The sequence below is a fragment of the Scardinius erythrophthalmus genome (genome assembly GCF_964197995.2).
Source record: "Scardinius erythrophthalmus genome assembly, chromosome: 5".
Lineage (NCBI taxonomy): Eukaryota > Metazoa > Chordata > Actinopteri > Cypriniformes > Leuciscidae > Scardinius > Scardinius erythrophthalmus.
In genome coordinates, this window is record NC_138225.1 from 6,756,325 (window position 1) to 6,784,038 (window position 27,714).

Genomic DNA, 27,714 nt, shown 5'->3' on the forward strand with positions numbered 1-27,714 from the left:
CATTTTTCAAACATTTCAGCATATTTTCAATTGTGTTGATACAATGCACAAAATCACAAAGTATCTTTTTCACTAAGTGTTTCATCTATATAAATGTGTCACTCACAGTATAGCCTACCTTTCATAAAGCTCTCCTCTTACTATCAAACATTTGATTTGCATCTCTTCTCGTTCGGTTCAATCCAACTCAATTTAATAGTTAATCAATTAATCATTTTAGTAAATTTCTATACTGAGTATATAGACAGTTTCTATAAAAATTGTTTGCAATTTCCGATATGGATAACCAAATGTCATGAATTCATTTTACATAAGTGATTTATCTTGATAGCCAAAGTCACATTGATCAGGAATCCTGAATTCAGTTCTTTCACAGTTTATAGTGCTTGCATGGTCATATACACACACAGTTTTAGAGGTGTTGCTGGTGTCTGGCTGTTTTATGACACTGATCTGCTCCATTTGCTCTTATTTGTCACACTTTCTCTGTGAGAGGTGAGCAGTCAAATACAAAGAAAACAAACACCATATTTCTATAGACTGTATAGACTGGTTGCATTGAATCTGCTAGTGCTGATTACAAACCCCTGTTGCACACAGAATGTAATTTGCGAATTTAATAAAACACCCATTCAGTCTTGATTTGAAATGAAATATAAATTTAGACAGAATTTTTCATGCATAATAATTATTTTCAAACCTGCACTTATGAAATGATGATGAACAGTGTTGGTTAATGCAACAGAAAATGTACCAGTAGGTAATGCAGATTTAATTTCATCATAATCAGTTGTCACAAAAAGTCTTAAGTAGAAAAATAAAATAAAAAATAATACTGCTAATACAACATATGGCATGTACATTTGCATTCCCAGCAAGTTTAATACACTGAAATGATTATGACTGGCAAAAGATTACCAGTGAGGTAATTCTGAAGTGATGTTATAATAATAATACATTTTATTTATATTGCGCTTTTCTTATACCCAAAGCACGTAATTGTGTTATGTTATAACACAATGCATGTGGAGGATTTTTTGGACGAAGGCTTTTCTTCAGCATCTGCCACATTCTTGTGTTTATTAGCCTCTTTTTGTGGATCAGGAACTAACTTACACACACAGAAACATACATCAACATTACAAACATCTGATCAGTTTAGGATTCATTTTTTATTTAGCTAAATAATCTCAATATGTTTTTGACATCTTACCTTGTGTGGAACCACCCACATGACCCTTCGCTGGTGCTTGGTCATTAATTGCATTCTGGATGAAGAAGACATGGTTATTATAATTGCACAACACACACACACAAGTAGCTCAAACGACTCATATTGGAACGTGCCAGCTTCAGTCCTCATCATTCAGTTCAAATGATAACAGAATTATATATTTTGTCTGAATTATTTCTTTAATGTTTGTAACGTACCATCAAAGACTTTTCCATCATCAATCTTTTTTCTTTGGGAAGGCTTCTGTAATACCTGTGAATGGGCAGACTATCATTTACAGAACCAGTCTGCCAAATATGATTATAATGAAAAAATAAAATGGTTAATACATTAAAAATGTGTGCATAAGCTTAACTCACTCCTTCAAATAGGAATCTTGCTTCCCATCATCAGCATCTGTAGCACGAGGGGAATTGGGCATCTCTCCAGCTAAGTTACAACAACACAACACACTACTCACTATCACAATGTGTAACGTTATATTCTTTTACACCAAGAGTAAGACTAACCAACATACAGCACACAAGCTGGCCCTGAACTAATACTGTATATCAATTGTTAAAATTTAAATTATGTAAGCAATAAGGTACGAGAGGCTGTGCTGCATCGAAAGGACTCAAACTTGTGAACACAGAAAAGCCAGACGCAACTGACAGATGACTAGGGCACGGGAAAACCCCTTAACTGTTTAAAGGACAACATATCGTAGCGGACATTCAAACTGATTTTTACTGACCTGAAGGAAATTGCTATGTCTACTGTAAATGCAGGTACACTCGCTTACTCAATCTCTCACAATACTCTACTCAAGCTTCAATGAACAATATCAATGAGAACAAACATATGTTTAAGTTGCTAAGAGTGGTTGCTAAGGCTGTTGTGTAATACATAGAACCGTTGGGTGAAGCGGTCATAGCCGTGTTTTATCGCGAATCAACATCAGAATCGAGGATGGGAATTAACCGTTTTATAAACATTGTTTAATCAACCTGCTGGTCCTTGATAGATAGATAGATAGATAGATAGATAGATAGATAGATAGATAGATAGATAGATAGTCGGATAAACTAAAATATAGATTGATTGATTGATGGATGGATGGATGGATGGATGGATGGATGGATAGATAGTTGGATAGATGGATGGATGGATAGATAGATAGATAGATAGATAGATAGATAGATAGATAGATAGATAGATAGATAGATAGATAGATAGATATATGGATACATAGTTGGATAAACTAATAGATAGATAGATAGATAGATAGATAGATAGATAGATAGATAGATAGATAGATAGATAGATAGATAGATAGATAGATATATGGATACATAGTTGGATAAACTAATAGATAGATAGATAGATAGATAGATAGATAGATAGATAGATAGATAGATAGATAGATAGATAGATAGATAGATAGATAGATAGATAGATAGATAGATAGATAGATGGATGGATGGATGGATGGATGGATGGATATTGATAGATAATGCAGATAATTTAATATGAAGTTATAATTAATTTAGGCTAATGTAGTAAACATTACTACAATGTAATGTAGTAAAAGAAATTAAGGCAATTAACAGCAGTGCATCATCAGTAGTGCATAGCCTGCAACCGGAAGCCTCCTCGCACTGAGCGGAAGTGCAGCGGCTCCAGCTGTTATTGTTGACAGACGGAGCTTCGGGGGGAAAATGGCGGTGCCCCGTCGATCCTCGCAGCACCAACAAAGCAGCCTGCAGCCGTCTCCGCGGAACGCCTTGATCGCGTCCCCCCCTCCCGAATCGCCGTCCGCGATTATCCCCGAATCGACGAGTTTGTTGAGCCCCTCGTCTACTGGCGCAGCGGAATGCGGCGGAGCGGCGATGGAGTCCGCAGCGGCCTCCTCCTCCTCCTCCGCCTCTTCCCCGGACCGGCCCTCCCCAGTAACAGCAGTGGCCGCCGCAGCGTCGACAGCACCGGGGAGCTCCAGCTGCAGCAGCATTAGTTCAAGCGCGACCGCGGGCAGCCAGAGTCCCGGCTCAGGAGCGACCAGTCCCGGGGAAGGAGTGTGCGGGGCTGGCGGAGCGTTCAGAGAGCTATTTGAGGCCTGTCGGAACGGAGATGTGTCGCGGGTGAAGAGGCTGGTGGACTCGGTGAACGTGAACGCTAAAGACATGGCCGGACGAAAATCAACCCCTCTGCATTTCGCAGCAGGTCTATATTTATGTATTTGCCAGATATAATGTGTTTTTAAGCATCTTGCTTTGTTTCGTGACCTTATAAAACAACAAAACGTCACCTTTGCCTCTGGTTCCACAATAATCTGTTTTATAGAAGCATGAGATTTGTCAATAGAAGTAACGTTATATATAATGTGTTTAGAGAGAGTGCGCGCTGTTTTCTGATAAAAATGATGTACTGTAAGTTGACTACTCACAGTGATTGTGTCGTGGTATAATCTTCCATAATGTATCATTTGAAGCAAATCTGCATGTGTAAAAGATGGGTTTTGGTAACTTGGACATGTATTTGTGCAGTTCTGAAAGGAAAATGACAGTCTATGAGATCAAATATCTATTCAATGTGTTATAATTTCTATTATGAAGTAAAAAAAAAATGCTTGCCTTTTAAAAAAGAACCTTGTGGACAGACATGCTAATATAATGAGATATTTTCAGCATTAGTAAGCATAAGCATGCAGTTTTCATGATCTCATATTAATTAAGAGACTATATGGATTCATTATTAGCACTTTATAAAAATGTATGTGGCTTTGCAGGACCATTTAATTTGGCTAACAAATGACAGCTAATTTTTTAAGTTGATTTAAAACAAATAACGCAGTATTTCAATCAGAATTAAGCTTTTTGTCAGTATCATTAACATTCTACTAAATTCTATCTGGTTTTGTTTAATGAAGAAAATCAAAAGGGTTTGAAATGTCATGAAAATTGTAGTTCACTAATTTTTGGGTGAACTATCATTTAAGAGAGTTGCTGCATCTAAACCATATACACATTCACTGTCATAAATGTATATTTTTTAACCTAAAATCTTTTCAGTAGACTCGTTAGGTGCAATAAGATCTGATATGTGATTTTTTTTTTTCATTTAATCATATTAGATTCAATGCATTTTAAACTGATTGTCATTTGTGATGATTGACAGGCTTTGGCAGAAAGGACGTGGTTGAGCATCTCCTGCAGACCGGAGCGAATGTCCATTCCCGCGACGACGGTGGTCTGATCCCGCTCCATAACGCCTGCTCGTTCGGACACGCGGAGGTGGTCAGCCTCCTGCTGTGTAGCGGCGCGGACCCCAACGCTCGAGACAACTGGAACTACACACCTCTGCACGAGGCCGCCATCAAGGGCAAAATAGACGTGTGCATTGGTACGGATTAATATGAGAAATCCTGTGTTTTCAATTATAGTCTAATCAGACCAATACTGATCATTAAAAAAGCTCTAATAATAACAAATTCTTATTGTCACCGATATATCGTACATCCCTTGCTGAAAGGCTAGTTGTCTAGAAATGAGTCTCAGTCATCATTGTGTGGAGTTGAGCAGTTGTCTATAGAGCTGTTCCAGCTGATGTTGCGTTCCAGCATGCTGCAGGATTGCTGTGTTGTGATAGTAATGTTGTTGTCCTGCAGCATTTGTCTCCTGCGGCCTGATGTCATAGTGTCCGGCTGAATACCTCTGTGCTGAAACAGCACTCTCAGTGAGAAAAACTGACAGGATCTCTGATGTTTGCATTAGTTGCACAATGAATGGGTTTGTCCGAGTACGGTGTGTACTGTTTCTTCGAAGTTATTTGGCGTAGTGTGGAGAGTGACCATTAGGGATGTGCAATATATTGGTGAAAATATCAGGTTTGGTCAGTATTATATATTTTTCTGGCTTATCCGGTTTGATATTATGCTGATATTAGAAACCGATAATATCAGGATTTTTTTAAATATTAGTTAATGTACTGTGCACACTGTGAACTAACATGAAGAAACGATGAAAAATTGTCTTTTTATTAAAAAAAGATGAATAAATGCTGTAAAATATATACTGCACATTGTTAGTTCATATTAGCTAATGCCTTAACTAATGTTAACGCATGGGAACCTTATTGGAAAGTGTTACCAAAAATATTTATAGTATGTAGATGGATAACTGTGTGACTTAAGAAAATGTACCGAACATAGCTGTTGTTGCAAAAACAGGCAGTTTGACAACAACTTTTTAGATACCAGTGAAAATTCACAATTCTCTATTGCAATTTCAACACCACAGCTTAAAACTACTAGCTTAACTAATATAAATTTAAAACATTATTAAAGACAATAAACAATCAGTAATATAATAAGAACATATAATCAAATTACAAGCAAAAGCACAAATAAAAACAATATAAAAAAGATACAAATGAAATAAATTAAGCAAATGTAAACTAACATTGCATAGGCTTATACTGGCGAGTGACACCGTTTCATATACTCGCCATATTCATATATATGTAAATTATGTATGTTTATTTTTATATATGTATGTGTTAAAATGTTTCAATGGGTGATTGTACTAAAATTTCCAATTGCAGATCTAGTATGAACATTTTAGGTGGCAAAACAGTATAGATATTTATAGTTATTGGCCAAAGTTTAAAATATGATATGCTTTTGAAATCGTCAGTATCGGAGCATCCCTTGTGACTTTATTGCTTGATTCTGTTTCTTACAGTGTTGCTACAGCACGGTGCTGATCCAAACATCAGAAACACTGACGGCAAATCAGCTCTGGACCTGGCAGACCCTTCTGCTAAGACCGTCCTCACTGGTGAGACATGCACGTATACACATCTGCTTTACAGTCATTACCAAACACACACACTCAAGCTGATGAGCAGACATGTACATGCACATTGGGTATGTTTTGCAATGGCATGTAGTATGGATATTATTCACAGTAAATAAATTTCCCTAGATTTCTGACTGCACGGAATGCCTGAATGACCCGCTACAAAATGTGCAATATATAACAAAAGTGCCACAATGTACTGCACTCCAGTCTGAGAAGTGAAGGCCATCATCCATTATTTGACTGGGTGGCCATATGTCAAAGCGTTTGTACACAAAATTGGATTAAAATGCCATCTTGACAGCACTCGCCCAATTAAACTGTGAAGTTGCAGCAGAACACTTTAATCAATCCATACCGCATACCGTTTCACATGTTAATAAAAAAACTGCAAAGTACTGCATAATATAAACCGTATGCTTGTTTTCCAGTCTGAAAATAGCTTCATTACACTGAACACTAAGCATATTCACACATCTTTCAAGTCTGTCTGACACCTGCTGTCTGTCTTTATTCCTTAGGTGAATATAAGAAGGATGAACTGCTGGAGGCAGCAAGGTGAGATTATGGCACACAGTAACTATAATAATTTAATATCAGTGTGTTGCTGAAATAAATGCTTCTATAATTGGTTTCAAGGGGTTTTGGATTGTTGTTCAAACATCTTGATTTGATTGTTTGAGTACTTTGGGAAGAATGTGCAGAGCTGTAGGTGCTGTATTGGCCATATTGGTCATATGTTGTTGATGTTTAGAAAACTTCAAGAATATAGCGTTTTTAGCCATTTGGTTTTCAATAAATGTTTTTTGGACTGGGGAGATTAAATAGTCCCCTAAGATTACAGAATCCTAAATCCTAAAATTACTGACTATTTTCTTAGTAGTGAGTGATAGTGCAATGAACTCTTAAATTATATTCTATTATGTTAAAATATATATGACATTAGACTTTTATAGGTTTCTTGCTCCCAGAATCTATGTTTTCATTGCTTTGTTCTACCTTCTCTCTGATCTTTTAGAATTAAATAGATTTTTTTGTAACTGTGCCTTGAAAAGATTCATGACTATGTAAATTGGCTGTGTTTGCATGCGAAATGAGTAACTAAGTCCAATATAGTTCCTTTATCCTTTAGTTACAGCTCTCAAAACAATCCAAAAGCAAGCCGTTTTTGCAGCTAGGTTTCAATAATTTGTTAAATTTTGCATTTCAAAAGATGACGTGGTCCATTAAGTACGTTGGAATCTTCTCTTACTGTCACTGATCCAGAAATGTCTTTTCTTTAAGTTGCCATTCCTAACAGTGTTTGTCTCCCTCTGTTTGAAAAACGTCTTTCTTAGGAGCGGGAATGAGGAAAAGCTAATGGCGCTTTTGACCCCACTTAACGTCAACTGTCATGCCAGCGATGGACGCAAGGTAACAGATCTGAGTTATTTTATTTAATCAGCATGCATTTTTCCTTTTAATATTTGACATACCTTATAAGATGTAAATTCCTAGTATGACTATTTTAGAAACATTATGTCCGACTTTGTTTCTGTTCAAACTCAAATACAGGATGTGATTGCATGTATTTCATTGGTCATGTAAATGATATAGTTGTAGGTCAAGGCAATCCTAAGTCCCCTTGTTTGAGTTTTTTTCTTTCCGTAATACCATGTTTAGAGTAAACAGCTCTGACCTAGTTTTACCCATAATGAGTTCAAGTCTGGACGTATGGTTGATGTCATTTTATAATGTTAGTTTCGAGTCTTAACTGCCCCTTTGTTCTCTCTGACCGCTTTTTAATGTCAGCTATTTTTATAAGGGATTTCAGTTGGTCTTTGCCGCTTATTGGATGCACATCTGACCTTTATGATGTTTTAGGCAAAAGCTTGTGATCCATTTCTTTCTCTAAACATTATAACAGGACCGTTGATTTCCCTTTAAATCCTCTGTCATCCCTGATAATTTCAGGTCACTTCATTCATCAGTTCTCCCTCCAGACCTCTGTGTCTTTATATCAGAAGGACTTTTTAGGAATGAGTTCACTTTAGTGCTTTTCTTAAATATTTGCTTGTTTTTCTTGTAGTGGATGTTGAGTTACTGTAACTCATGCTGTAGTATAGTGATAGATTTTTTTAGAGGCTGATACTTAATTTTTTTTACTGGTACTGATTTTGATACCTATGTGTAAATTGTGTAGTGATATAATTTGGACTGATAATTTGAGAGTAGCGTGTTTAGCATTTTTTTAAACTATTAACACCACAATTCACATCAAATACAGGACATTATAGTTGATCAAGCATAAATTATGTTTGAATGAACTACATAGACATTAATATTGGGAGTGATATCATGCCTTAGACGTTGTAAACCTAGAAATATCCTTGAACCGCTGACATTTTGTTTTGCAGTCTGAGATTTTTTGTGTGGCAACATTTATGCAACAAACATAGTATATATGAAAGGTATCGTTTTTGATATCTGAGCATAAGCAAAGAAAGGGGTTATAGACCTAAGGGATGCACTGATACAATAATAAAGGTTTTCTGTGTTGTAAAGAATACAAAGAAATATTGTTGAAAGTAATTAACTAATTTTGTTTCTCATTTTCTGTCATTAAATTGTGTGTATGTACCGTTCAAAAGTTTGGGGTTTTAAATAAATTAATACTTTTATTCAGTAAGGACACATTGTACAGTGTCTTAGGATCTCAGTAAATACATAGGATGAATGTAGGTTGAAATAAGAATTCTATTTCACTTGAATTCTGCTCTTTTGAGCTTTCTATTCATTTCTAAGAATCAGGGGGGAAAAAGCCAGTTTCCACACACAACTGTTTTCAATATTGATAATAATGAGTTATGTTTCTTGAGCAGCAAATCATCATATTAGACTGATTTCTGAAGGATCATGTGACACTGAAGACTGGAGTAATGATGCTGAAAATTCAGCTTTGAATAATTTACACATTATCATATATTAAAATAGTTTTTAAATTGTAATTCATATTTCACAATATTACTGTTTTTGCTGCATTTTTCATCAAATAAATGCAGTCTTGGTGAGCAGAAAAGAAATCTCACCAACCCCAAACTTTTGAACTGTCGTGTGTATATAGCCTACTGTGTAAGTATTATATCAGCCATTGAAAATTTCTAATCGATTTTAGCATTATCTTCTTGTGTGAACTGATCAATAAAAATTGAAATATACATTTCAAAGAAATAATGTTTCTAAAAAAAGTAGCAAAATATTTAGTAGGATGCTTTAGCTGTTGTTTTAGGTTTCAAGCACCACAGTTAGCTCTGATGGATAATATGTTAGTTTATAGCTAATTTTTTGTTTTTTTGTTTTTTTTGTTTTTTGTTCTGGCGACATTCAGTCAACATCACAAAAAATGCTGGTAAGTTTATTTTGTGAAACAGAAATTAGTTTTATTTGGTCTTCTGTGAGTTCATTTTTTTTTCTTACAATTTGTTTTTGTTAATTTTTGCCCCTAAAAATCCATCCATACGCTGGTTCACACTTAAAATGCACAGAAACCTGCCTTATTTTTCTGCTGGTCACAATCCATCAATCAACCAATAGCTCTGCTAATGTTTTGATGACTCCTGCAGGTTCTGAATACAAGGCTTTCATTTACCTCTTTTTTGACTCTTTTACAAAACTTCTCTAAACTGTCTTCCTTTGCAAGAACTCCACCATGTTTTTACCCCTAAACTCCACATCCACGCACCATCGCTCACGTTTTTGAATCCGTTTGTTTGATTTGTTGTGATCAGCACGCATGCTCTCCACAAACGTGGTGTTTAACTCCTGATTTCTGATTGACATCCTGCCCTGTTTAGATCCATTGTGTGTTTGCTAGAAACGTTGCACTGTTGCCCATTGCTTGTTCTGTACTCTATTTCAGTCCTCATTAATAATGATATGAACTTGAATGTTGCCTCTCCATCCTGCACTGAAAAACATAATTCTCTCAGAGAATGCATCATACATTTGAGGCACATCTTCATTACTAAATGGCTGCGTTGTTGAGATTGTTTTGCTGTGGTTGTGTTCAAGGGCATGTCACCATTATTTCTTCATTATTCACTGCATGAACTGAGAATGAATTTGTAACTTTTTTGTGTGTTTAGACTATTTAAGTTACTAGTGGTTTATTGAGTCACTTATAATGATCTCTTTTTAAAGGGATAGTTCACCCAAAAATGAAAATTCTTTCATCATTCAAAACTCACCCTCATGTCGTTCCAAACCCGCAAGACTTTCGTTCATCTTTGAAACATACAGTAAATGAAGAGATTTTTTTTATGAAATCTGAGAGATTTCTGTCCCTCCATTGACAGCTACGCAACTACCACTTTGATGCTTCAAAAAGTTCATAAAAAGATTGTAAAATGAATCCATATGAATTGAGCAGTTTAGTCCAAATTTTCTGAAGAGACTTAATCGCTTTATATGAAGAGATTTAATTTAGGCTTTTATTCACATATAAACATTGATCAGGAGTGGACTAAGCTATGTACTATGGGAGATCGGGCTTTCTGTGCAGCCGCTCCCAGTCCCACTGTGGTTGCTTTTAAATGCGGTCTTAAAACTCACCTTTTTAGAAGAGTTTTTTTTTTTATTTTGGTTGTTTCTAAATTGTAGCACTTTGGGATTTTGCTTTAAATGTAAAGTGCGTTACAAATAAAATGTATTATTAATATTATGATCAGTGAACATAAACAGAAGCTCAACCGAACCTGATTGACACATGAGAACAAACCTCATTGGTTCTTGCTGAAACTCAAACGTGATGCGTAACACTAGAATGAATCTCATTGGTTCTCACACGTCAAACGAACATGCTTGAGCTTCCGTTTACCGAGCTTCCGAGTTGATTAATGTTTATATGTGAATAAAAGTCTAAATTCAATCTGTTCATCATAAAGCAATCGAGTCTCTTCAGAAATTTGGACTAAATCGCTCAATTCATTTGGATTATTCACGATCTCTTTATGAACTTTTTGAAGCGTCAAAGTGGTAGTTGCCTAGCTGTCTATGGAGGGATAGAAAGCTCTCAGATTTCATTAAAAAGATCTTCATTTGTGTTCTGAAGATGAACAAAAGTCTTACAGGTTTAAAACGACATGAGGGTTTGTAAATAATGACTGAATTTTCATTTTTGAGTGAACTATCCGTTTAAGCGATTGAGCTCAAGACAGATTGTAGCTGTAAAGGCCTATTTGCACCAAGAGGCAATAGTGCGCAACAGTGACTGCTCACTTTTTTTTTAGTGGTTCCACAAAGTATTCCTATTTTTCCCCATTTTCTTTAAAAGAATTTCAATAATCTTGCAATAAAGATATCTAAGACATGAACCAATCCAACCGGCTCTGACTGACAATTGAGTCGAGTTGACATCACAAACTTGCTGGTCTGTGTACTTAAGGCAGTGCAATGCAAATTATGTGATTTAATTAAAAAACGGTGGTAAAATATAAAACTATTATTGGCTTAGAGTCATCGATTAGAAGTATAAAACCAATTTAAAAAAAAAAATTAATGCAAAATAATGTTGGATACTGACTGTTACATCATTTTCAGTGCTTCATGGGAGTTTGTTGTTGGTGCTGAGCTCTTTTGCTTTTTATTTCTGTTTCTATGGTAACAGTGGTTATTTTCTCAATAGTTGGACTCTTCTAGGTTTATGGTAGGGACACTGAATTTCGGCTTCTAGAGAAGCATATATAATGACTAAGAAAGTATAAAACGCATCAGGCTAAGGCATGTGATTTGACCCAAGTGTTTCGCTTTTGGTGTGAGCTTTCGTCTGTGATTTGTTCCACTTTTTTGTTTTGTTCTTGGTGCGAGTAGGCTTTTACCTGTTCTTTAAGATCTTTAATTGCATCCATATATTTACAATTCAATGTGGACTGTAGAAACAGATTTTAGAGGTACTAGTAAAGGCTCGTTCACACCAAGGACAATAACTGATATATATATGACGAATAATGATAATGATATAGTTCTAAAAAGTATAAAAGAATAGCAGATTTCACACCACAACTATAATGATAACGGCACAGAGAAATTATTTTGTTGGAATCACTTTCAGAATGTTTTTTTCCAGCTGATGAATGATAAAAACATTGACAGCCAATCAGAATCCATCCTGCTTTTAAGAGCGCGAGCATTTAAAGTGGCTGATGACAAAACTGCAGCGCGCTTAGAATAAACAATGATATTGTGCGTTTGTGTGGATGCTAATATATTTATCTTTATAGTTATCGTTCTTGATGTGAACGGGCGTTTAGGCACCGCTTCTCCATTTGCATCACGAAAACATCAAGAACGTCATTTCAAAACTGAAATGCATTACTCAAGTTAGCTGTCTAATGTTGGGATGAGTTACATGCAAGTTTATATAATTATATTTGGGTTTGGGTTATGTGAGATGAGCACTTGTATTACTGATTTAGCTCCATTAAGTGAACTGAATATATTTAGACAGGTTATTCATTTTTCTCTCTTCTTTTGCAGTCCACCCCTCTTCACCTGGCCGCTGGGTATAATCGTGTGCGTATAGTGCAGCTACTGCTGCAATACGGTGCTGACGTCCATGCCAAAGACAAAGGGTGAGCAACTACAGTGTGTAAAGCCAACATGAAATGTAACCTATTTTTACTTCCACAATTTGACACATTTCAAAGTTTAAACATAAAAACAAAACAAACAAAAAAAATGTATTATATAAATACATTTCCATTCAAAAGTTTGAGGTCAGTAAGATGTTGTTTTAAAGAAATTAATACTTTTATTCAGCAAGGATGCATTAAACTGATCAAAACTGACTGTTAAGTCTTTTACTTTGTTCTTTTGAACTTTCTTATTCATCTAAGAATCTTGAATAAATATATATCATGGTTTCCACAAATATGTTAAGCGTAACAGCTGTTTTCAACATTGATAATCAGAAATAGCAGCAAATATTGGAGTGATTTCTGAAGGATCATGTGACACTGAAGACTGGAGTAATGATGCTGAAAATTCAGCTTTGATCAAAGGAGTAAATTACACTTTAAAATATATTTTAAAGTTCTTTTAAATTGTAATCTTTAAAAATATTACATGATCAAATAAATGCAGTCTTGGTGAGTGTAAGAGACTTTCAATAAACAACAACCCCAAACTTTTGAATATCATTAGTATTGTATATGTGTATATATATATATAATACATATTTGATTGCATATGAAGAGTTCAGATGCAAAAGCCTCTAAGTGCCATCTGAAATTTTCTTCTAGAATGATCATTTTTATAAAGCTTGTATATTTAAGTTCAAAAATTTCACTTAAATGGCAATGCAAATTACCTATTAATTGTCATTTAAGTTAAATTTTTTAACTTAAATATACAAGCTTTATAAAAATTAACATTCTAGAAGAAAATTTCAGATGGCACTTAGAGGCTTTTGCATCTGAACTCTTCATATATTATTTATTTTAAATAATCTGCTCTGAACAATTAGACCAGGAACATGTATTAACACAAGGTCATCAGCGTTTATCATGATCTTTTGATAAATTCTCAAATAATCTTTTTTTCCTCTATCCCTTTCTCTCTATCAGTGGTCTGGTTCCTTTGCACAATGCGTGCTCTTATGGTCACTACGAGGTCACAGAGCTCCTGTTAAAGGTAAATAGAATAATCCAGCCGATACTTACTGATTGAAATATATCTGCTCCTCCAGCACAGATGCTTTATTGTTTTGATTCTGAGTTTCTGTTTATTGTGATTGACGGTTTCCTGTATGTCTCGCTCCCAGCACGGGGCGTGCGTCAACGCCATGGACTTATGGCAGTTCACCCCGCTGCACGAGGCGGCCAGTAAGAATCGAGTGGAGGTGTGTTCACTGCTGCTGAGTCACGGCGCCGATCCCACACTGCTCAACTGCCACGGCAAGAGCGCGGTGGATGTGGCGCCCACACCTGAGCTTAAAGAGAGACTCACCTGTAAGTGCAATTCACCCTGCATCCGCTTATTTCAATATATTAGGTGCAATCATTTGATCTTTTGCGATTTTCCTTCGTCCAGATGAGTTTAAAGGACACACGCTTTTGCAAGCGGCCCGTGAGGCAGACATGGCAAAGGTCAAGAAAACGGCTCAAGAGATCATCAGCTTCAAACACCCTCACTCGCACGACTCCGCTCTGGTGAGCGCAGGGCATGATCTCTGAATGCTGAGGGTTTTGATGATGTGTTTATTAAGATCTCTAACCGTTTTTGTTCGCAGCACTGCGCCGTAGCGTCTCCTCATCCCAAACGCAAACAGGTCACAGAGCTGCTCCTGCGGAAAGGTGCCAACATTCACGAGAAGAACAAGGAGTGAGTCTTCCACTTTGTTAGATGCGTTGTTGAATCTCTTGGTTGCTGTTTCTCACATTCGCTTATTCTTTCTTCCACTAGTTTTATGACTCCGTTCCACGTAGCGGCTGAGCGGGGTCATAATGATGCGCTTGAAGTCCTGCAGAAACATGGAGCGAAGGTACCAGCATGGGATATGTTCCAGGATCTAGTGAGCTGCTTTGCTATATGCCGTCTACTTTGGCAGCTGCTTTCATCTTCAACTATATAAATGTATCTGTTATCTCATACCTTACCCTATGGGATACGATGTGTTTCACACTTCAGGACGACTTTTTTTAATAAATCAAATTGTAAATTATAAATCAATGATACATTAAACATTTTGGTAACACTTTACAATAAGGTCTCATTTGTTACCATTAGTTAATGTGTTAACCAACATTAACTAACCATGAGCAACACATTTGTTATTGTGTTTTTTAATCTTTAACGTTAGTTCAAATACAGCCGTTCATGTTAGTTCACAGTGCATTAACTAATGTTAACAAATACGACTTTAGATTTTAATAATGTATAAATGTTGAAATTAACAAAGATAAATAAATGCTGTAAAAGTGCAGTTCATTCTTAATTCATGTTAACTAATGTATTTATCTAATGTTGACTAATGAAATCTTATTGTAAAGTGTTACCAAAATGTTATATACTGTTCTATAATTATGATATATACTATATAACTATGGCTTTTCACTATATAAATTCCCTCAAAATGCAGAACATTTGCACACAAATATTGAGTGAAATTGTGCCGTTTTTAACTAGGAGCTATTTTCTAAGTTTGGGGTCGGTATGATTTCTCGGTAACACTTTACTTGAAGGGGTGTGCATAAGACTGACATGACACCTTCATAATCATGACATGACACAAGTCATGAATATGAAGGAGGTTTTATGCATGTTAATGACAATTGTCATTAAGTGTCATTCGGTCAGTTATGTAATTTTTAATGCAAAGATGACATTGTTAGAGATGTCTTTATCACAACTTGACAAACCAATACATCATAACCCATAAAGCTAAGTGGTTTCTTAAGTTTGATAATTAATCTGCTTTGTCATGTTTATGACACTTTTATGACAGGATATTATGTATTGATTTATGTCAAGTTGTCATGACAAAGACATCACAAACAATGTCATATTTGCATTAAAATGTCATAATTGGACCGAATAACACTTAATGACAGTTGTCATAAACATGCATAAAACCTCCTTCATGTTCATGACATGTCATGTCATGATTATGAAGGTGTCATGTCAGTCTTATGTTCACCCCTTCAAGTAAAGTGTTACCGATTTCTCTTCAAAACTGTAATATTGTGAAATTTTTAAAATTTAAAATAACTGTTTTCTATTTGAATATATTTTAAAATGTAATTTATTCCTGTGATTCAAAGTTGAATTTTCAGCATCATAACTCCAGTCTTCAGTGTCACATGATCCTTCAGAAATAATTCGAATATGTTTCTAAACAGTTGTGCTGATTCATATTTTTGTGGAAACCGTAATACTACTAAAAGCTGACCCCAAACTTTTGAACAGTACTTTATCTTTATAATAAACCTTTTTCACTGAGCTTTGTGAGTGTGTGTGTGTTCAGGTCAATGCTGTGGACACACTGGGACAGACAGCTCTGCACAGGGCGGCCCTTGCTGGCCACATCCAGACTTGCAGACTATTGCTGAGTTACGGAGCCGACCCGTCAATCATTTCATTGCAGGGCTTCACAGCTTCACAAATGGGGAATGAAGCCATTCAGCAAATACTTAATGGTAGTTTTACATCCATTACTCTGAGCTTTATTTCCAGTATGATTAATGAATTTTCTGAATTAAATGCTAAAGATGTCCTTAATCTGTAATGATTTTCCTGCATTTATTTCTCCAGAGAACATTCCTCCCCGTAATTCGGACGTGGATTATCGTTTTCTCGAGGCTGCTAAAGCCGGAGACCTTGACACAGTGAAGGTAAATAACAGTTTAGCAACTTTAATGTTAACATGTTCAAAATCCATTTCACTTCAGCAATGTGACGTAAAACAGGACATTATAAAAAGGACTTTTTTTTTAGCGATTTTATCCATCAGGAAATCAATAGCTATGTTTACTTGCACTCAAATAATCTGCTCATTGTATTGATGGCTTAATCGGACTGAAAAGCCTTCATGTAAACACCTCGACCAGTCTGATTGAGCTCGATTTGAATGAAGTTAATAATCTGATCAATAGAGTGGTGCAGGTATGACGGCAGAACCAGGACGATGTTTTCTTTTATTTATAATGGTGAAATAAGGTCTGTGGTAAACTAACTCGACGATACTTGTTCTACAAACTAAATTGCTCACACAGTTTGTTTTTTATTTTTGCTTCTAATAAATAACTAGATAAGAATTTATGTTGAAGAGCAAAACATATTGTCAAGATATTTACCACAGACCTTATTTTGCTAAAAAAAAAACAGGAAAATCTCAAAGAACCAGCAGCGAATTCGACTTCTGGGGAAAATTGGTTCATGTAAACATACCTAATAAATTATTATTATTCATTTGATGGTGGTTTGTGAAGGAATATGTTTATGTGTGTCCTCCATAGCAACTGTGCTCCCCTCAAAACGTGAACTGTCGTGATCTGGAGGGCCGTCACTCCACCCCGCTGCATTTTGCTGCAGGCTACAACCGCGTGGCCGTGGTGGAATACCTGCTGCATCATGGGGCCGATGTGCACGCTAAAGATAAAGGGTACGATCCTCTTCCTCTGACTATCATTGCTCTGTGTTGGCATTATGTGACTGTCACTGACTCTCTATCTTTCTCTTGATCAGTGGTCTGGTTCCTTTACACAACGCGTGTTCGTATGGTCACTATGAGGTGGCAGAGCTGCTGGTGAGACATGGAGCGTCTGTGAACGTGGCGGACCTTTGGAAGTTCACACCATTACATGAAGCTGCAGCCAAGGGCAAATATGAGATCTGCAAACTACTGCTCAAGGTTTGATATCTCAGATGGAGAAATCATGCACATGTTGGCCTCATAATGAATATCATGATTGCCTTGGGGATTTCATATTTTCATATCGTTGAGACGCTCACCGCTTATCTTGCCACACTCTACATTTCTCTTTCGGCTCACAAATACTATCAAATAAACAAACCCATGTTTCGTAGATTATGCGTGAATAGAATATAATAGAAGAGAATAAATATAGTATTATCCAGTGTCCTGTATTTATTTGGTGTGTGTGTGTGTGTGTATATGTGTGCATTTTTTTTTCATATTTAAATTTGTCAGATTCTAGATAAAAATAGATAGACTTTTTGGAATATATCAATATTGTAATATACATAATGATATTTAATAATATTTAATAATATATATAAATACTTAAATATCTGTAAATATATTATAGTTATTATTATTATTATTATAAAAAACAACAACAAAGTGTCCTAAAAATATCTATTAAAAGACAAATTAAGATTTGTTCACTAAGAATTTTCTTTTTTGAGAATCTCATTAAACATTTTAGCTGCCATTTAGATTAAATCCAGTTAAACCATTCACCAGTAATTTTACGTGCATGCTACTTTTTCCTCACTTAAAGTCTGTGTTAAAGGTGAAATTGTGCCTTTAGCATCAACTTTAAAATTATGTTTTACCTTTTTTGGCAATCTTAAATCATATCTACTCTCTCTTTAGCATGGCGCTGACCCATCTAAGAAGAACCGCGATGGCAACATGGCTCTGGACATGGTGAAGGACGGAGACACGGACATCCAGGACCTTCTGCGTGGAGACGCTGCTCTGCTGGATGCCGCTAAGAAGGGCTGTTTAGCTCGCGTGCAGAAACTCTGCAGTCCTGAGAACATCAACTGCAGAGACACACAGGGCAGGAACTCCACACCACTGCACCTGGCAGGTAACGTGCTTTCTCACAATGAACACGCATTCATCTCGTCTGTCTGCTGTTTTATTGATGAATTAATTCATTTTTAAATGAATTCAGCTGGTTACAATAACCTGGAGGTGGCCGAGTATCTCCTGGAGCACGGAGCGGATGTGAACGCTCAGGATAAAGGAGGACTGATCCCTCTGCATAACGCTGCTTCATATGGGGTGAGAGATCAGGCTTTGGGAAGTTTAGTCTGCATAAATGACTTTATCTTTAAAGGATTGGTTTTGTAGAATACTTACACCAGTCTGAAATGTCACATGATCCTTCAGAAATCATTCTAATATGCTGATTTGCTGCTCTAGAAACATTTATTATTATGATCAGTATGTTGAGAACAGTTGTGCTGCTTAATGTTTTTGTGGAAACGGTGATAAATTTTTTGTTTCAGGATTCATTGACGAATAGGAAGTTCAAAAGAACTGAATTTCATCTATTTATTGTCACTTTTGTTTAATGCATCATTACTGAATACAAGTAATTTCTTTAAAAAAATAAATACTGCCTCACTGCCCCAAAGTCAGTAGAGAACAATGTGATACATATATATATATATATATATATATATATATATATATATATATATATATGAAGAGTTCAGATGCAAAAGCCTCTAAGTGCCATCTGAAATTTTTATAAAGCATGTATATTTAAGTTAAGTAATTTCACTTAAATGACAAGTAATAGGTAATTTGCATTGCTGTTAAGTGAAATTATTGAACTTAAATATACAAGCTTGATAAAAATTATCATTCTAGAAGAAAATTTCAGATGGCACTTAGAGGCTTTTGCATCTGAACTCTCTCTATATAAATAAATAAATAAATAAATATATATATATATATATATATATATATATATATATATATATATATATATATATATATATATATATATATATATATATATATATATATATATATATATATATATATATATATATATATATATATATATATATATATATATATATATATATGTCGTGCTGAACAGCAATATTGTGGTGGAATCATGACACTAATACTGCTTCTATAATTGCTTTCTCTCTCGTTCTGTCCAGCATGTGGACATCGCTGCCCTCCTGATCAAGTTTAACACGTGCGTGAATGCGACAGATAAGTGGGCGTTCACTCCGCTGCACGAGGCTGCACAGAAGGGCCGTACACAGCTGTGTGCACTGCTACTGGCACACGGCGCTGACCCCACCATGAAGAACCAGGAGGGACAGACCGCTCTGGACCTGGCCACGGTAAACTACCCTACCAGAACTGTTAGATTATACTCCACTTAAGAAAATATCAGTGTTGACTTGGCTTTAAGATAAGAGATTGATCCTGGAACATAAACTTCCAAACTAAAATTGCAATTTGCAATAAAAATGTTAAAGGAAAGTGAAAATGTATGCATTTACATGTATTCATTTAGGCTTTCAAATGAGGAATTCAACAAGCAATTGTGCAAATGCTTTGAAAATTTACTTCTAAAATAAACTTCTACATATGACGTGTTTCTGAAATAACAGAACTTGTGAATAACAGATTTGATTGAATTGTGGAAAATTAGGCTGCAATATTATTGGTCAATGTTATTTTCCCCACTTATGTAAACAGAAAAAAAGTTGTTTCAGTGGTGGAGAATTTTATTTAACTTTTAACATTTTTGCATTTAGCAGACTCTTTTATCCAGCAGACACAACTTGCAAAAGAGGAACAAAAGCAATTAGTCAAAAAGCAGACCGTAATCGTAATGAAGATTGTAAAAACATAACACTTTACAGCAAAGTCCAATTCATTAACATTAGTAAATGCATTAGCTAACAAGAAATAACAATAAGTAATTAATATTTAACAGCGTTTATTAATTTATGTTAATGTTAGTTAATAAAAATATAATTCTTCATTGTTTGTTCATGTTAGTTCACAGCGCATATACACAATATACGACTTTAAAATGTATTAGTAAGTGTTGATATCAACATTAACTAAGATAAACAAATGCTGTATTCTTCATTATTAATTCATGTTTGCTATCGTTAACTACTGTTACCAAATATAACCTTATTGTCATGTGTTCAACATTACACAGATGAATAATGCACAATATGACCAGAAACATGTTGTAATAAAGTAAATAAAGGTTGATTTTTGGATTTCGTGTTCACTAGTAAGGCACTGATCAAGTTCATTCTTCTGTGTTTATCAGGCCGATGACATCCGTGCGTTGCTGATGGACGCGATGCCTCCTGATGCTCTTCCCAGCTGTTTCAAACCGCAGGCCACCGTCCTCAGCGCCGCTCTGATATCACCCGCCTCCACACCCTCCTGCCTCTCCGCCGCCTCCAGCATCGATAACCTGGCCGGGCCCCTCTGCGACGGGGCCAGTGGAGGGGCGGCAGGACCTGCTGATGGAGCCGCCGGGACTGAGCGGAAGGAAGGAGACGGTGAGAAAGATCAAGATGTTGTGAAAAGAAGTTAGTGAGAAGAAACAATAGAACTGCCTCAGAAGAGTCATTCATTCAGGAATCAGAATACACTGATACCGTATTGCTTTGATTCTCTAAAAAGAACCACTTCATAGCTTGTTCTTGAACCAGATTACACTGATCACCGGTGTTGGGGCTTATGCATCACAAGTAATGCGAGTAATGTAATCAGATTACTTTTTTTAAAGTAACTAGTAAAGAGATGCACTACTTTTAAATTTACAAGTTAATTTTTTTTTAAATAAGTGACTTTGTTTTCCCATTTATTGACTGACAGCTCTCCTTTCCCCATGTTGAGAGAAATCGGGAGTAAGTGTGGAGGCGTTGTGTAAACATGATGGTTATTGTAGTTCTAGACTAAATCTCACTTGCACAAAAACAGGTTCAGTATTCCTCAAAATGAATAAAGACAGTTAAATGCAAACTTAGAATATTATGCAATAATTAAATGTTAAATAATCTCACTTTATTAACCAATTAATAAGGAAAACTGACTTTAGTTAATCATCATATTTGCTTCATTTTATTATTTTTAATGCTGAAGTAAGAATGTTCACTTCATTCGTTCGCTTATTCACTTCTTTTTTAGTGGGAAATGGCCTTTACATTTGCCAAAATTAAAAGTTTTATTTTTAAACAAACAAGCCCAGCCCAGTTGAGAAAAAGTTGGCAAAAAAGTAACGTAACAAATTACTTTCCAAAAAAAGTAACTAACACAAGCCGCGTTTCCATTACCCTTCAAATTGCGCAAATAGAAATTGCGAATTGAAAATACGCCCAATGGAAACACGTCAATTTCGCAAAAACTCCATTTATCGCAAAAAAGTTTTCACGCTCGCATGAGGAGGTTTTTCAGGCAATTCGAAAAATAAATATTTCGAAAAACTGCAATGGAAACAGTTTTTGCGCATTTACAGGTCACCAGACGTAGACGACGCGGTGTGTTTGGACAGAATACGAGACAGAGTTCTTTATTAAATTCATGTAACACAAAATAATTACAGGAATAATGGATTCTAAACCTCAAATAAATGCCACAATCAAGATCTCGAAGCAGAAATGAGGGAGAAACACCCAGAAACACCTCATATGTGCTGCTCACAAGTATAATAAGGGTCGTTCCTCACCATTAATGCTTGGAAAACACACATACATCTCCTTGGATTAATAATAATGGACAGTGCAGTGGCTGGGATTAGTACATAAACCTACCAACGTCCGTTGCCATGGTTTTTGGAATGATTTTACTCATCGCGAAAGGAAAAAATTAAGTTTTAGTCGCATAACATTGGTTAATGGAAACGCTGTCATTTCACAATAGTTTTCTGTCGACATTTAGAAAAAATCGCAAGGTTTTGCGCAAATCTGTAAAGGAAACGCACCTACAGTTAGTTACTTTTTAGGGAGTGAAGCAATATTGTAATGCATTACTTTTAAAGTAACTTTCCCCAACTAAAAATTACTACCTTATAAGAAACATTTGGTCTGGAATCAAACTACACTGATCGCACTGATTTATTCAAAAGAACCGGCACATGAGTCATTCGTTCGGGTATCGGACTAACTTCTGCTGCTGATGAATAGTATTTCAGTAAATTTGCTAACATTGGTAGAGGAATGAAAGTCTGAGTAACGCTAGTAGAATTTTATATCATTAAAATCATTCACTTCTGAAAAAAAAGTTAACATTTTTGCAAAAAAAAAATTTTTGTTAAAATGGCTTTTTGTATCATAGCTGTCCTAGATATGAACATCTCACAATTCCTGAAGAGTCTGGGGCTTGAACACTTGAGGGACATCTTTGAGAGAGAACAGGTGAGAAAGACAGACATCTTTCAACTTTTTTATTTCTTCTAGTGCAAAGTTTTTTCGTGTTTGTAACGGTGTGTGCTTTTTCCATTAGATCACTCTGGACGTGTTGGCTGACATGGGTCACGAGGAGCTCAAGGAGATCGGCATCAACGCTTACGGACACCGTCATAAACTCATCAAAGGCATTGAGAGGCTTCTGGGAGGACAGCAGGGTGAGTGTCTATCCCCTAAAACATCAGTTCTGCTGCTCCTGCTTGCATCAGTATATTTTTATTAGATTTGAATCTTGTTATCTGTAACGCCGCAGGTGCCAACCCATACCTGACCTTCCACTGCACCAATCAGGGCACAGTTTTGATTGACCTGGCTGTGGATGATAAAGAGTTTCAGTCCGTTGAGGAAGAGGTAAAACATGAACACTTCTGGGCTGTTTCAAATAGCCGTGTGTTTGGGCTCTGTGTGATGAGTGTTTGTTTTTTGTTCACAGATGCAAAGCACAATTCGGGAGCACAGGGATGGAGGAAACGCGGGAGGCGTTTTCAGTCGATATAATGTCCTCAAGGTAAACACACACCAAATGTATTCAACATTAGTGATATTTAACTGATCTAAAATGGGTATTGCTGTCCAAAAGAGTATTACATAAACATATTGTATGGTCTTTTTTTGATATAGAAACATATCTTTAAAGGGTTAGTTCACCCAAAATTGAAAATTCTGTCATCCTCATGTCGTTCCAGACCCATAAGACTAGTTCTCTGGAACACAAATGAAGATATTTTTTATAAAATCTGAGAGATTTCTTTCTTTCCATTGAAAGTCTATTCACCCAAAGCTCTGACGGTTGTGAAGAGATCGTAAAGAAAATCCATGTGAATTTAGTGGTTTAATCCAAGTCTTCTGAAGAGACACGATCGCTTTATGATTTAATTTAGACTTTTATTTACATACCGTATAAACATTGATCAGCAAAGATAAAATCAAGCTCAACTATATTTGCTTGATGCACATGAACAAACCTCATTGGTTCTTGCAGAAGCTCAAGCGTGATGCGTAACACAAGAATGAACCTCATTGGTTCTTGCAGAAGCTCAAACATGCTTGGTAACACGAGAATGAACCTCATTGGTTCTCATGCTTGAGCTTCCTTGACCATATTTGAATGCTGTAAACATTGTTTGCTGATCATTTGTGTTCCGAAGATGAACAAAAGTCTTATGGGTTTGGAACGACATGAGGGCGAGTAAATGACAGAATTAAAATTTTTGTATAAACTATCACTTTATCTAAATCGGTTTTACTCTTGAGCAAAATCTAACTGTCATCTAATTGTCACGTAGATCCAGAAGGTGGTGAATAAGAAACTGAGAGAGCGATATACACACAGGCAGAAAGAGATTGCAGACGAGAATCACAACCACCACAATGAGCGAATGCTGTTTCACGGTAAGTGCAGAACTCGCTTGAATTGAAAACATGCTTAGACAAATGAAACGTAAAGAATAAAAGTAGTTATATTTATAAATGTATAACTTCAGTTTCATTTCAGTTTTTATATTTAGTGCATAAATTGTAGGCCTCGTTGATATAAACAATATATTACCTTGTAAGGACACAAAGAAAATGGTCCATTCTAAGATTTACTTTTTTGCCCCAATGTAATTATCTTCATACTGGGAATTTGTTTGCTTTTATATATGCACATTCAATTCATTTGAATTTTCTATTCAACAAAAAATTCTGTTTTCAACATTGATATGAGACTGAAGGCTGAAAATTCAACTTTGCATCTCAGGGATAAATTAAATTTTAAAATATATTGAAATACAATCAAATTAAATTGTAAAAAATATTTCAAAATATTACAGTTTTTGCTGTATTTTTGATGAAATAAATTCAGCTTTGATTAGCATAAGAGACTTCTTACAAAAACATTTAAAAAATTGTACCGACCATGCTCTGTTTGAGCTGCTAATTTTTAATTAATTAGTTTTGGTAGGCCATTATTTGTTTTTATCCCTTATAAGACCACAAACCTTACCATTTGCCTATACAAATTAAATTATTAATACCAAATGACCTTCAAAGTTCAAGTTAAAAGTACTTTCTGTCATTGAAATGTGCTGTAAATGCATCACTGCTATGTGTAGCCATGAATTGCATTTTGCTTTGAGTTGAGTTGTTTTCCTTATCATTATCCTAAGCATGTTTTGTTTTTTCAGGATCTCCGTTCATAAATGCCATCATCCATAAAGGATTCGATGAGCGTCATGCATATATTGGTGGCATGTTTGGAGCTGGCATATATTTTGCAGAGAACTCGTCTAAGAGTAACCAGTACGTCTATGGCATCGGGGGCGGCACTGGCTGCCCCACTCACAAAGACCGTTCCTGTTACGTGTGCCACAGGTACATGAACACACCTGACACAATAAGACATGCAATGTAAACACATGCACAAGTGGATGTTCTTCATGTTCATGTGTTGATTTCCCACAGGCAAATGTTGTTCTGTCGTGTGACATTGGGAAAGTCCTTTCTGCAGTTCAGCGCCATGAAGATGGCCCACGCTCCCCCTGGACATCACTCTGTGATCGGCCGTCCCAGTGTCAACGGCCTGGCCTACGCCGAGTATGTCATCTACCGCGGAGAACAGGTACGCCAAAGACCAATGATAGTTCCAAGTTGTTTAACAGTCTTTTCTGGAAAGTTTGCTTTGATAAGTTGCTTCATTTTGGCCAGATTTTGTTAGTATATCAGGGCCTTTAGTGTAACCGTAGTGTGTTAGGGCCGGTTCACACAGAACGCATTTTTGACGCAGGCTAGGTCTCTGTTTTTAGAATGGCGTGTCATGCGTGAGATACGAACACAATGGTTAAACACGTCCACCTAGCATGTTTACATTGAAAAACAATGGAAAAGTAACACAGTGGAAAGAAAAAACATGTTCTGTGTGAATGGCCTCTTAATGTGTTTTGTTGTTTTCCAGGCCTATCCAGAGTATCTCATCACTTATCAGATAATAAAGCCGGACAGCACGCCTCAGTCCTCCACAGGAGCGGAGCAGAAGTCATAGTCAATACACTGCGTTTCACACTCACTCACTCACTCACTCACTCGCTCACTCATTCTTTCTCACTCTCGTTGCACAAAGGAAATGTGAACTTTCCCATGTACCCACGTCTTACCCATGGAATTCCCATGTATGAATTATGAATTTGCACTTTTAAAAACAAGTTACTTAAGTTATTTGAAAATAGTTGCAATTGTGAAGTCTAATGTACAGGTAGTATAAAGAAAACATGTAAAACTGACTGTTTAACAATGCTATTTGAGTTGTATTTTAATGGAACCTTTTTTTTTGAGTCTGTTCATTTCTTTTAAATAAATCTCATCAACAGGACTCATTCATATGACTCGCTTTTGGTTGTTTATTCATATGAAATGGTATTGCCTTCATTATATTTAGTCTCAGCATTACTAGCTGAAATTGCAAAGGGGAGTAAAAATGAACCATGACCGCAAAAAAACACAGATATTAATACAAATTATAATAGCGGTTTTCTATTTTAATACATGTTAAAATGTAATTTATTCTTCTGATGGCAAAGCTTCATTACTCCAGTCTTCAGTGTCACATGATCCTTCAGAAATCATTCTAATATGCTGATTTGCTGCTCAGGTAACATTTCTTCTTATCAATGTTGAAAACTGCTGCCTCATATTTTTGTGGAAATAGTGATACTTTTTTTAGGATTATTTGATGAATAGAAAGTTCAATTATCCGCATTTATTAATCCATTATTAAAATGTATTTTTCCACCTATTTCCAACAGAATCATATTTTCAACTCACAGGAACAGAGACTCAGACATGCAGGAGACTGAAAACCAAGATTAGGGTTGTCAGCTGATTCTGACCTGCAAAGTAAACCGCTTGCCATTCTAATCATGGAATGGTCGCTCCATCATTTTTAATTTTATCTTGCTAGACAGACTTTTGGTCCATAATCAAAAATATAATATTATAAATAATGTAACTTATACATTAGTAAACATTATACCTTTACATCATAGTATAAAACCATAGACTGTAAAAAACTGAGTGTCTGGCCTAAAATAACATGCGTAAGAACCATATTAATATACTTTCTTATAAATAGCAAACAAACATAATCACATACTTGTGCATTTTAATTTTGCATCTTACATTTCAAGGGACAATGAAACTTCTTCAGCTTTGGTTTTTCTCAAATAAAAATAAAAAGATATTTAACATGTAACATTTGATTTCAGACAGTCGATGCAATATGCATGTTTAAAAGAGGGTTTTTGGGGTGTTTTCCTCTATTTCTCAGTCAGTTGATCTTGTTTGTGTCTCATATCTTTGATTTTTCCTCAATATAAGGAAAAGCCACTTGCGTAACATACTGAGACATGTTGCACTACAAACATTGCATCATAACATTGATGTTAAAACACATTTGGAAACCAATAAATCTTGGAGTTTTTAGCGGTAATGGTGTTTAATATTGAGACATTCTGCAATTTAGGGGGAAATGAGAAAAAAAAAAACATCGCTGATTGGATGAATCCAAATTCTTACAAAACTAGGAGGCCTTTAAAGCATCTACTCTAATCTGAGGGAACTTCACTTCAACTGTTCACAGAAGGTAAGAGTTTTATAAGCAGGTTGTAGGACATAAATGCAAATTTGATACTTTTATTTGTTTCTTTAACAGCACCTGTGCTTTATATATATATATATATATATATATATATATATATATATATATATATATATATATATATATATATATATATATATATATATATATATATATATATATATATATATATATATATATAAATATTATATTATATTATTGCAGATATATTGGAGGAAAAACTAAGGTAAGAGCTGGTTGTGAAGGACAAACTGTTAATGCGAATCTCTGCAAACTGTTAATCAGATCTCTGCTTTCCTCTGCCCACAGGCTAA

The 27,714-nt window shown here is 35.6% G+C and overlaps 1 protein-coding gene across 4 annotated transcripts; it reads left to right on the forward strand.

Annotated features, from left to right (window-relative positions):
* Positions 1-2,879: 2,879 nt before the first annotated feature.
* Positions 2,880-26,116, forward strand: tnksb (tankyrase, TRF1-interacting ankyrin-related ADP-ribose polymerase b). 4 transcript variants are annotated; one of them, XM_081366972.1, is made up of 28 exons: positions 2,880-3,436; positions 4,391-4,615; positions 5,956-6,051; positions 6,594-6,630; positions 7,410-7,485; positions 9,440-9,460; positions 12,586-12,680; positions 13,674-13,740; positions 13,871-14,057; positions 14,140-14,258; positions 14,339-14,430; positions 14,512-14,620; positions 16,073-16,244; positions 16,360-16,439; positions 17,064-17,209; positions 17,293-17,458; positions 18,167-18,386; positions 18,474-18,583; positions 19,480-19,668; positions 20,622-20,859; positions 22,637-22,716; positions 22,805-22,925; positions 23,021-23,118; positions 23,201-23,275; positions 24,054-24,159; positions 24,936-25,122; positions 25,213-25,369; positions 25,703-26,116. In XM_081366972.1, the coding sequence occupies exons 1-28, from the start codon at positions 2,935-2,937 to the stop codon at positions 25,787-25,789; spliced, it is 3,858 nt and encodes a 1,285-aa protein (XP_081223098.1). In that variant the 5' UTR covers positions 2,880-2,934; the 3' UTR covers positions 25,790-26,116. The 4 variants fall into 4 exon arrangements, with proteins under 4 accessions (XP_081223098.1, XP_081223100.1, XP_081223099.1 ...); XM_081366974.1 differs by having other exon boundaries at positions 2,890-3,436; positions 14,512-14,590; XM_081366973.1 differs by lacking the exon at positions 9,440-9,460 and having other exon boundaries at positions 2,890-3,436.
* Positions 26,117-27,714: the final 1,598 nt, after the last annotated feature.